Source organism: Chelonia mydas, chromosome 7, assembly GCF_015237465.2.
Source record: "Chelonia mydas isolate rCheMyd1 chromosome 7, rCheMyd1.pri.v2, whole genome shotgun sequence".
Taxonomy (NCBI): Eukaryota; Metazoa; Chordata; order Testudines; family Cheloniidae; genus Chelonia; species Chelonia mydas.
The window spans coordinates 45,012,462-45,025,113 of NC_057853.1; the positions used below are offsets into that span (position 1 = coordinate 45,012,462).

Below are 12,652 nucleotides of genomic sequence, written 5' to 3' on the forward strand. Positions count from 1 at the left end.
GTCTCCCCCTCTGGCAGAAGGGCCAGAAAGTGGTGAAAAGGCCCTGCAGGACCGAGTTTTAGTGACTTCTCTTCCTGGCACTGGTGACTCCTAAACGGAGGTTTCCTTTAGTTTCAGTTTAGGACCCTGTCATAGGTCAACCCCACTCTCACAAAATAATACCGCTAACTATGTGTTAAAGTGCAATCCATTTTTAATTAGACCTATACAAATGTCCTGTTTGGACAAAATACCTACCACCTTCAAGAGAACTGCGGACTGACTGACATACATATAAGAAAATCTCTGGAGACCTGAGGGGGCATTATCCCCAAATTCATGAGTCTGATCACAGAGGAGCAGGGCTGAACTACAATGAAACAGAAGAAGAGCATGGATGAGTCTGCCAGTGAGAGACTCTGAACTTAGTGTGGAAGGCCACACCAGCTCAGAAACTGAGAATTGCCACTCGAAGCCTTCCAACCTGCCACCAAAGAGGTCAGGTTTCCGTCTCGGTTCCCATCCAGCCCCATCACTGCAATACTTTAGCACCTCCAACATCATTTATCTTCAACGCTCATGTAAGGTAGGGCAGTGCTACTACCTCCATTTGACAGATGGGGAACTGCAGCATAGAGACACTAAGTGAATACTTAAGATCACACAGGAAATCTGTGGAAGAGATGGCAACAGAACTCAGATCTCCTGAGTCTCAATCCAGTGCCACCTTAACCGCAAGGTCATCCTCTCTTGATTTATTAAACGTTTTCAAAATTGAAGTGCTAGACAAACTCCAAAACCGTTATTTATTTATTTTTCTTTTAAATGAAGTCTCTGTTTCTCCAAACCAGGAGGGAGAACAACTTCAACCTTATGCGCAGAGCTAGGTTAGCATTGGAACGGTCAGGGACAATGAAGAAGCAAGCTCAGAAACGCCATGCTGGGTTATTCTCCAAGTAACTGCAGAAGGTGAAAGTACATCAGCCAAATGGAAGAGGCTCAAACCAGCAAGGAAGAAAATGGCTTCCCATTTCTAGTCTCTAAGGTGCCACAAGTACTCCTTTTCTTTTTATTTCTATGAGGGTATAAACAAAGCAGAGGAGAGGAGAGGAGAGAAGAGAAGAGTCTGGGTCCCTCTGGAGAGCAGGATTTGTGAGCATACATATAACAATCCTTCACAAGGAGTTGCAAAACCTGCTTTTAAATTCTCTCAAGTGTGTCTGGGAATAAAGATGGAAACAGTTTCCTTCCTAGACCTAACAAAGGTGGTTCCGTCAGACCATGGTTGGTATTTACCAGTGACGCACTTTGGGAGGCCTAAAGCTGACTGAGTGTGGGAACCGGTGCCTTTCATCCAGGGAGGGGAGGAGAGAAATCAATTTTTCCAGAGGGAAAATTTCTCTCTTTCATATTTGTGAGGATGGTACCACTTGTGACCACCAGGATAGAAGTATACTTACTATCACCAAGGATCAGCTCAACTTCTTCATCTGCATCAGAATCCTCATCTTCACCTTCATCCCCCTCTTCCAGCAAGTTGGCAAGCTCCTCATCATCAGAGGGAGAGAAATCATTGTCTCCATCCTCACCAGCATTCTCATTGTTTTCATCCTCCTCCAGCTCGGCCTCCAGCAACTGGTCAGTGTCTAGTTCATCAAGGTCATCTGTATCATCATCATCTTCATCATCATCCTCTTCCTCTTGTTCTTCCTCCTCCTGCAGCAACAGCAAAAGAGCCCATTAGGACATGTAAAAGTATATCAGGGAATGAGGGAAATGTATATCTCCCCAAACTAAAGGTCACCCAACATTATTTGTAAACTCTACCCTCTTCACCCTTAAATCACGATAGATGCTAGATTGACAGCCCTGGAAAAGTCCTTTTTACCCATAGAACAGGTATAATACAAGGTGGTAGCATCACAAGCCTCCACCCCACGATGTTACTTGCCAACATGTCTCACACGGATCTGCAGAGGGACATGAGTTCAGTCCCAGCTCTATACAATTCCTGGCCTCATGCCAGTCTTATACAGACATCTGTTTCTTGACAACTGGACTGAGACCATTAATTCACTCAGAGTAACTGGTATTGGTCACTGCTGATCAGGATGAGATTTGAGGTCCTGTGAAAATCTCTATTATCCCATTACCAAACCACCAGCCACTCAATCCTCAGATTATAAATGCCTTTAAAGTGGCTCAACAACCTCACTACTGAAATTTACACTGTGAATCAGGGTCTCCGTTCTACCAGTGTGCTGAATTAACAGCTTAAAGAGGAGAAAACAATCCACGGGGATTTTTGTTTGTTTGTAGTGATTGAATTTCTTATTCCATAAATTAAACCCTTTCCAGTATAAGCATGGTTTTATGAGTGGGATGAGGAGGATGGTAGCGCTCAGTGGTCCTTCCACACAACTGAGAGGATACCAGCTGCACCAACAGGTCTCTGAACTTCAGTGCCCTTTTAACATTCTTGCATCTGTATCACACCCACACGCACACCTCTTCTCCGATGGAATATTTTCGCATGGTAGGAAAAGTACCTTGCTGACCTCTGGATTCTGAGAGGGTATATGGGACACACCGTGCAAGATTATAAAGCAGTTGGGAAATATTTGACAAACCCATCAGAGACTGAGATATTCAACCCTGCCTCTTCTTGTGGCATTGACGGATTTGGGACTGTTTCATTTTCAGAGTTATGCTAAGGCAGGGATGGCCAACCTGTGGCTCTGGAGCCACATGCAGCTCTTCGGAAGTTAATGTGTGGCTCCTGGTATAGGCACCGACTCCAGGGCTGGAGCTATAGGCGCCAACTTTCCAATGTGCTGGGGGGTGCTCAGTGTTCAACCCCTGGCTCTGCCACAGGCCCTGCCCCCATTCCACCCCTTCCTGCCCCCTCCCCTGAGCCTGCCATGCCCTCGCTCTTCCCCCTCTGAGCCTCCTGCATGCCAGGAAACAGTTTATCGATCGGGAGGTTTGGGAAGGGAGCAGGAGGCACTGATCGGCGGGGCTGCGGGGGGTCCTATGGAGGGCTGCTGAGAGTGGGGGGGAGAGGCCTATGGGGGGCTGCTGACGTATTACGGTGGCTCTTTGGCAATGTACATTGGTAAATTCTGGCTCCTTCTCAGGCTCAGGTTGGCCACCCCTGTGCTAAGGGAAGAGGAGCCCCATCTTCTTTGCGCCCCCACACCACACTTTAAGTCTGTCTAATACACATACATATAAAGGGTATTACACCTAAAAGCTGTAGGTAGATGCTCTCCAAAAGCATATGCATCCACAGCATGAAGGGTTACTGAGCTCACTGTCCACAGCTGGAAATTTAGGAATAGCAGCAAGCCCTGATATTTTATCCATCCAGTGAGCTCTATTATTTTTAGATTCATGAAAGGCCTCCGAAGTATGTCTCTCACTCACTGGAAGTATTTACATAATTTAAAATGGGGTGGATAAAAATAGATATTAATAATGAAGAAAACTGGACTTTTTAAAATCAGTTTTTATTTAAATTAAATACATTTTTCTTTTTCAAAATCAACCTGTTTAAGTTCAAAATGACAATCTAGGTAAAGGCCTAAATTTACTATAAACTGTTAAAATAATTTAAATAAATAAAAAACCAATACGCTACATCAATAAGCCCTCCTCCAATTTCAATGAGTTAAAAGATGCAGCTTTAATAAGTATGTATAGAATCGGGGGGGAAATCTAATTTTTAGGTCAACTTGAGTTTTATAAATATGTCAGAATGTCATGTACTATATTATTGTGAGCCTTTACAACTGAGTGAATGCTAATATTAACATTTTCCCAAAAGTATTTTCAGTGTGCTGTGCAGAATTAACCTTAATTACTTTTGGTTTCAGTTTAGCTGGCAGGTGGACAGATTTTTTTTTTAATTCATTTGAGCTAGTTCAAAGTTGAGACACCAAGTGGGAGCTGAAAAAGCAGGAAAGCTTGTTTTACTCTTCAAATCTATGAATAAAAGTCAAGTAGCAGAAGATGAGCTCTACTAATTCTAAAACCAAGAGACCAGATTTTCAAAGGTATTTAGGCACCTAGATGCAGACAGGCGCCTAGTTCTAAAGCACCTAACTCCTACTGATTTCAATTCCAATTATTTTCAATAGGAGTTAGGTACCTAAACTGTTTAAGCATTTTTGAAACTCTCACTAGAAATCTATCTGCACTTTTAGGCACCAAAATACTTTTGAATATCTGGCCCACGGTGATGAGAAACCATCAGTCAATTCACTAACTACAGTATATACTTCCATTGTTTAATAAATCAGCTTTAAATGCAAAATATGCTTTAATAAACTTAGTTTTTTCTTATGTATCCAATACATTTAAGGTTGTTTTATTTAACTAAAAAACAATTTTAAAATGTTGGTTTTGTGCATTTTTAATTGAATTCCAATTTCCATCCAAATGCAGCTGGACACAAAACATAAGTAAACAAAATCATCTAGTAAATAAGAAATGAGTCACCCAACCTTTTCTAACAATAAAAAAGGTAAAAATTAAGAGTACACTGAGTAACAGAATTGCTTCAATGGGTATAGATATAGTTTATCCTAGTGGTTAGCAAAAAGAACCACCAAATTTAATGGAAAGACTACATTTAGTTGCAAACCAACAGATTTTAATGTTTATATCAACTATCGAGTATGAACTTTTAAAGAAAGTAACTAAAAAGTACCAGTGCAAAATACGACTAAAAAATCAATTATTTAAATCAAGGTTTCTTGCTTGCCAGTTTAAATCATTATTAAAATCTTTGATTTAAATCAGTCCACCCTGATTTTAACACACCACAACAATACTGACTCAGCTACACAGATATCTCCCCAACCCCAGTAAGGCAGACTCATTTTTCAAGTCTCCCATTCAGGCTACAGTCTGATGAAAGCAATGAGCCTTACACTGTCCCACAAAAGTCAACAAATTCTGGTTGTGATGGAATAATGGCGGAACAAGCCCCAGAGCCAAGAGGCCTGCATGGAGAAGGGTGGAACAGTTGGAGAATCTCTGGTCTAGGTGGACCAAGTGAAAGTGCCCTATCTGATCTGACAAAGGGGAGCGCCTCAAGTAACAGAACCAAACCATACAAAGCTTTAGGCCCGAATTGTTAAAAGTATTCAGGGGTTGCTGCGCTCAGTGATGAAACATCTAACTGATTTAAGAGGTTAAATCTCATTTTCAAAAGGAATTTAGGCAGTTAAGAGCCTAAATCACATTGACAGCCAATGGGATTTTGGCTCCTAAGTGCCTAAATCCCTTTTGAAAATGAGATTTAGGCATTGCAACACTGAGTGCAGCAATGCCTAAATACTTATTAAAATCTATGCCTTAAAGATCCAAAAGCAGCACTCTGAATTGCACACACAAGCAAACTGGAAGCCAGTACAATTTGGAAGAATAGATGCAACATGGTACCTCCTAAACAACAGGCAGCTGTATTCTGCGTTGATATCTGAGCAGTCTTTAAGCCTAACTCTTTGTACAGGACCATGTAGTAATCTAATCCATAAGTGAAAGGCCTAGCTAACTGTGGCACAGTCTGCACAAGTAAGAGTAAAAATGGCTGCAATTTTCTAGTCAAAATAACCGGGGACAAGGGTTTCAGCCCTGGGTGGCAGGGCTCAGTTTACAGGCCCCCTGCTTGGGGCTGAAGCCCTTGGGCTTCAGCTTTGGCCCCCTGCCCAGGGTGGTGGGGCTCGGGCTTTGGCCCCGCCACCTGGGGCAGCGGGGCTTGGGCAGTCTCAGGCTTCGGTCCCCCGTCCTGGGGTCCTATAGTAATTTTTGGCGTCAGAAGAGGGGCGCAGTGCAATGAAATTTGAGAACCCCTGCTCTATCAGACCATTACTTGGTCTGAGTTCATACCAGCTGATTCTAATGCAGGCCCTTATCTTCATCAGGTGAGACCATCCATGTCTCAGAGAAAAGACAAAGCTTTGTCATCCATATGCAGATTAAACCCCCAACCCCAACCATGTGACAATCTTCCCAATGACCACCATACACACTGGATGGGAGTGACAGACAGAACAGAACTCTGTGCAACTCTGCAAGAGAGGGTGTTCTGGGCAGAAGAGCAAATTACCCTCTGGGATCTGAGAAGAACCAGCAAAGCCAGAATCTAACCCTGCCAACGTCCCCAATTTAGCTGGCCAACCCTCATGGTCAATGGAGATAGCAAACAGATCTAGAAGAATCAAAATGCACACCTGTCTCCACTGGAAATAAACTAACAAAACTTGTGTGTCTGTGGTATAAACGGGTCTGCATCTGAGGAAGGAGAAATTCAACACTCCGAAGAAACCGAATGGGCAAATCAGCATGTTGTCCAATTTTCAAATATGGATTAAGCACCTTACAATTACCAATTTTAGGTAGTTACATGCTGGTTTAGGCAGCTAGGTCACCACACAGATGCCTAAAATGGGGATTTTGGTGCTTAACTTTGATAACCGGGCACTAAGGTTGGGACCTCTACCAGCATCTAAGTAACTTAGGTGCCCAAATGCTATCGACTTTCAATGGGACTTATGCTCCTAAGTCACGTACATGCTTTTGAAAATCCTATTTCAAATGACTTGTCAAAGGTCATAGATGCCTCTTTTTGCTCTATAAATCTAAATAAAAACACCACATTAGTGACAGAGATAAGAATACACCAGGAGTCACAATCACCAGGCCACTAGACAATGCTGCTTCCCTTAAAAATGCTGTAGTAAGTTAAAATCAGAAAGAGGTTCTGTTTATGAATGCTGAACGCTTTTACTGAATGTCACCTTCATAGCACTGTACCAACATTTATCCTCAGCATCCCTGTGGTATAAATATGTTAACATGCATAGGCTACCATGGGAAATCCACTGAAATACACAAAGAAATAGCGAATCAGCTCTTCCTGATAATCAAAATATGCACAGAACCACGCTAATCTATGGCCCGTGTGATTCATGCATAAAATGCCTGCCCCACTTTTCTACTGACATTTGATAGCAAAGTGCTGACTTTACCTGGCTTCAACAAAAGCCCCTGCAGGAGATTTGTAGTGTACACTGCTAGCCTTAACTGTGTTATAAGGTGAACAGGAAACAAGCTGAAATAATAATTAAAGGGCATTGTAAAAAAAGAGACCCTGCCCAACGTTACCAAAAATAGCATCTACACACAGATTTGAACGGTTTTAGTGAAAGTGGTGCAAACCCCTGTGTGGACACAGGGAGTGTTGTAAGCAAGACATGAGAAGTAATTCTTCTGCTCTACTCCGTGCTAGGCCTCAGCTGGAGTATTGTGTCCAGTTCTGGGCATCACATTTCAGGAAGGATGTGGACAAATTGGAGAGAGTCCAGAGAAGAGCGACAAAAATGATTAAAAGGTCTAGAAAACATGACCTATGAGGGAAGATTGAAAACATTGGGTTTATTTAGTCTGGAAAAGAGAAGACTGAGAGGGGACATGATAACAGTTTTCAAGTATGTACAAGGTTGTTACAAGGAGGAGGGAGAAAAATTGTTCTTCTTAACCGCTGAGGATAGGACAACAAGCAATAGGTTTAAATTGAAACAAGGGGTTTAGATTGGACATTAGGAAAAACTTCCTAACTGTCAGGATGGTTAAGAACTGGAATAAATTGCCTGGGGAGGTTGTGGAATATCCATCATTGGAGATTTTTAAGAGCAGGTTAGACAAACACCTGTCAGGGATGATCTAGGTAATACTTAGTCCTGCCATGAGTGCAGGGGACTGGACTAGATGACCTCTCAAGGCCCTTCCAGTCCTATGATTCTATGACACTTATTTCAAGTTAGTTTAACCTGTTCCTAACTGACTAAAGCTCAACTGAAATAAGAGTGTCCACACAGGAGTTTGTATCAGTTTAACTAAGATGTTTTAAAATCAATCACATCTTAAAACTAAATTGGTGAACTCTGCAATAAACTAAGGTGGCAACGGCAGTACCAGCTTCCTAACAAAGCTCTCCTTTAGCAAGGGCAGATCAGCGTTTGTAATCAAGCTGATACAAGAGTGGAACAAAACTGAAGGCATCATGAATTTTGCTCACAGAAATTCCCTCCATCCTGAAGTCCAGCATCCCATACCAGCAACACCCATGGAAGGTGCACTTCACTTTACAGTCAAGTATAATAATAATAGGATTCCATATGATTTAACACCCTTATTGGCCCATGTTAGTACAAAATCAAGCTTCATAAATACAACGCCAATCAGGCTGGCCTGGAGTAGCTCATCAAGATGGGTATCACCTTCAGCTCCAGAATTTCACCTTTTATTTAAAAAAGTTAAATCTCTAGCCCTTATGGTTGTAAAGAACCATCTTTAAAATGTGACCTGAGTGTAAAAAGACACAGGTGATATCTGCCTGAGTCCTCAGACAGCCAGAAATGAGAGGTCTATAGGAAGGATTATTGTTCCGATTCATCACAATTGGGTATTGACAACGAAGCCTGATGACAACTTTAAATGCCAACATTGTTTCTTTTTCTTGTGCAATTTCATCAGCAGTGAACTAAAATCTTACTATTTTTTAGTACCCGATCTGACCCCTGAAAACTAGATGGCAAAAAAGTGAACCAAGAGGGATTATTATTATTACTACTACGATTCATGAATTCCCAAAATTCAGTTATTCACAAGGTGTCCCCTAGCCATTAGTACAAGTTAGCAAGATGCTACTGTATTTCCAACTCAAACATGGAGATAATGAAAAGCAAGCAGCCCCACTATCACACAAGATGCCAGGTACAACCTCAAAAAATATATATTTTTTCTTAAAGAACAACCTTAAGTTTCATTCATTCTATTCCAGGTACTACTGTCGTTATGATAGGAGAATGGCAGTGCTATTCACATCTGCTTTGGGGATGAATCAGGGTTGTGTAGTGCTGTAGTTCTATTGTCTGTAGAATCGCTGCCTTGTTTGTTGCAGAAGTTGGAAAGTGTGTAGTGAAGGAGGCAAGAGACTGCAAGAAGTAAAAGAACAGTCTCATGATAAAGGCAGTTGAATGCTGCTCTGGAGAATTGGACTATCCCTGCCTCTGCCACAGAGTTCTTATGTGATGGTAGGCAAGTCACTTAATCCAAACTCATCACGTGATCGCTATTACTAACTGCATGCTCCGCATTTTCTGGGTGTCTGACTTGACACCCTGAGAACTAGTCTGCAGAAGTGCTGAGCACTCAAAGCTGCAACTGAAATCAGTTGGATCTGTTTTGAACATATAAAGTGCTATAAAATGCTAAGCGCTGGGAAAAATCAGGTCCTAGGTGCCTCAAATTGGGCAGCCAAAATGCGTGGATCATTTTGACCTTAATCTCTGTGCCTCAGTTCCCCACCTGTAAAATGTGGATAATACCTCCTCATCTCACAGGGGTGGGGTGAAAATATATTCATTAATATTTATGAAACACTCAGATATTGTAGTGATGGGCACCACAGCAAAGCCCATGAGGAAATTAACAATTTTGTCTTCAGATTAGGGTTTGGACAGTGTGCAGCAAATAAGGCGTAAGGCCATACACTGAACAATGAGAAAAAAAAATGTTGAATAGCTGCTCATTAAGTAAGCACCGTCCATCCTGTGCACTGAATGAGGCAAGCATACTATTGAAAAGTAGTATGTAATTATGTAATTAAAGACTGTCATAATGCATACTCCCAAGAGGGCCAAAGAAAGATTTTCACAGATATCCTTTATTGTGGCATTTCCAAACTTTTCAGTGTTTGACTTTGTATCCTTAATAATGTTATTTAAACAGTTTTTTGTGTAATATCCTAGGTTTAAAAAAACAAAATGAAAAAACTAATTCTATCATGTAGCATCATATTGACACCCACATGGTTCACCAGCAGGCATGGAACCTTTAGATCGACCACTTTTGCTTTGCTAGTGATAGCAATGGTGGGCTGTCATCCTCTACGTGGACCAGCACTAGAGGGCGATGGAACACTTTGCCAGTGGGTTCCACAGATACTTGTGAGACTTGGGTTCCATTCCATGCTCTGGAGGGAAAAATTCTCTAGTGGGCACAGGCTCTTTTTGACTGTTCCTCCCACAATCTTAACCCCTTTTGTCCCAGTCCCTTGAAACTATCCCTATTTCGGTCCTGTTTCTTCCCCACCCCAATCCCTTGTCCCAGTCCCGTTATTTTCACCTAGCCCATCCCGGTCTCCACTCCTCAAGCTTCCCATCCCACCTCCTCATCTCAACTATCCCCTTGCCCCCAAATCTCTCTCCCCAGGCTCTTCAATTTCAGTACCTCCTACAGCTCCTTGTACCAGTCCCTTTGCCCAGCCAGTCCCAGTTCTCCCCCAACACCCCAACTCCTCAGATTCAGCTCCCCTCCCTCCACCCACACCTCCTTCCCCCCATCCCAGTGTTCCACAGTGCCAGTCTCCTTGCCCAATCAGACGCAACCCGTTGCCTCCTCCTACCCCTGGTTCCCAGACCCAGTCTCCACCCCTATCTCAGAGTCCCAGCTCCCAGTCTCATTGCACAGCCAGTCTGTCTCTCCTGACTTACTCCAACTCCCAGTCCCAACCTCCCCTCTGTGACAGATTGGGGGACATGTCCATGTCAAACTATTCCCAATTTACTCCCACTCCCCGCACCAGAAGTCTGGCTGCTGCCCACTCTGCATTTAAATAAGGCAGCTTCCTCTTCTATGATTTTATCATTCTGCACTGCCTGGACCAGCAAGCTGGTCGATCATTTTCTCTCCTCTGGTCTCAGTTTATGTGCTCTCAGTTCAGGTGCTCAGACCTGCAGCAGCCCAGAAATGTCTTACTCTGTCCCAGGGTCCAGCACACTCAGTGTGGTCAGAATCTTCAGAGAATTTAGCTGCTAAAATCTAAAAAGACTTTACTGAGCACGTACAAACTGATTTTTTCAAAGGCCAAATTTGGGTTGATTTTCACAGGGATGGTAAAAGGCACATCCCTAATACAAAGGGCATGCCCTGACAAATTTCAAGTTGCTGCTCCAAAAACGGGAGTGCTAGAAAAAAGTGGCAAAACGACATTTTTCCTCAGCCCCATTCTTGGAAATGGCTGAAATATCAACAAAAAATGTTCAGCCCACCCTGCGTGTAACGTTTCAGCACAAACTGTGAGATGTTTGGCAAAATTATGAACAATTAAAATCAGGGTCTTATAATGGGAAAGGCTGGGTAACCTTAATAAGATGCAGTGCTCTTAACTATATATTTTAGACCTCCCAAAGAGATACTACGATGGAATGAAAAACGAGGGCTAAGATATTTAAGTGAACTTTTAATTGAGTCTCAAAGACTTTCTCCAGGTTCCAAGGCTTATTTGAGAATCTGTCTGATCTATCAAAACCTTTAAAACACTATACTAAAAATGCTCAGTCATGAACAGTGTAGTCTCTTCCTGTGCACATGTACTATTATGATAAGAATTAAGAGAGTTAACACATGAGCCGCAACTAATAAATTGGCTTTTTACATGTCATTATGGAGAGATCTGGGATTTACTGCACAGAGCCAGATTTAAAGGAATAAAGAATATAAAGAAAACAAGAGAAGCTGTAGATTTAAAATGTGGGATGAAAAAAGGATGGATTGCAAAGGATCAAGGCAAAATCATCTTAAAACAGATTTCTGGAGAGAGTGAACTATCACAGCAAGGGAACACAAAGGCTATGTCTACACTACAGCCAGATCAATGCTCCGGTGACTGATGTAGCAAGAGCCGATTTAGTGGCTCTAGTGAAGACCCACCAAATCAACTGCAGATCGCTCTCTAGTCGACCCTGGTACTCCACCCCAAAAAGAGAAGAGTAAGGTAAGTTGACGGAAGAGTGTCTCCTGTCAACCCAGCGCAGCGTAGACACCACAGTAAGTCGACCTAAGCTACGTTTACTCCAGCTACGTTATTCATGTAGGTAGAATAGCGTAACTTAGGCAGCCTTACTGTGGTAGACAGACAGACAAAGAGCATCAAAAATAGTATACATTCATACACTAGAACAAAACTACATCTTAGATATTACCAAACCAAATGGTCACTATAGAAAGTTAAAGACGTATGTGCACTAAGAAAACCAAAGTTTGGGGAAGAAAGAGGAATGTTTTACACTAGCATTTAGTAACAAGAGAACCATACTTAGGACTTGCCTACACTGGGATATTTACCAGCACACTGCTACAGTTATACCTATATAGCTCCCTGTATAGACCCTGTTATTCTGGAGTAAGAGTGAGTTTTTCAAGTTTAGTGTACATTGCTCTGAAAGTGGTTTAACCTAAACCAGAAAACCAGCATTAAATCCAAAATGAAGGTGTCTACACAGGGAGATATACAGTCACAGTACAGTTGTACCAGTATAATTATGCCAGTATATTTTCCGGTGTAGACAAAACCTCAGTATAAAAGAAGCTAGTCAAGGAGTTTTCCAGATGTTATCAGTCTCCTGAGCTCAGTCTCCAGAAAAGATATTGTTTTGCCAGTAGATTTGGAAAAACCACAAACTTACCAACAATGCAGATAATGAAGTCTAAAACAGAGGAAAGATAGGAAAGAGGGGAGAGGGAAAATTTACTCAAACAGACCTCCAGGCTGTTCAATATTAATTATCTTACTGTGAATCCTAATTCATTTTCCTGGGCC

At 42.2% G+C, this 12,652-nt stretch overlaps 1 protein-coding gene across 11 annotated transcripts in view; it reads right to left on the minus strand.

Moving 5' to 3' along the window:
- Positions 1–12,652, minus strand: part of DCAF1 (DDB1 and CUL4 associated factor 1) — a 114,864-nt gene that overhangs the window by 5,866 nt on the left and 96,346 nt on the right. For all 11 annotated transcript variants that reach the window (XM_043550368.1, XM_043550367.1, XM_043550365.1 and 8 more), the window contains one exon: positions 1,440–1,695. In XM_043550368.1, coding sequence (XP_043406303.1) covers positions 1,440–1,695 — 256 coding nt within the window. The remainder of the gene's footprint in view (positions 1–1,439; positions 1,696–12,652) is intronic.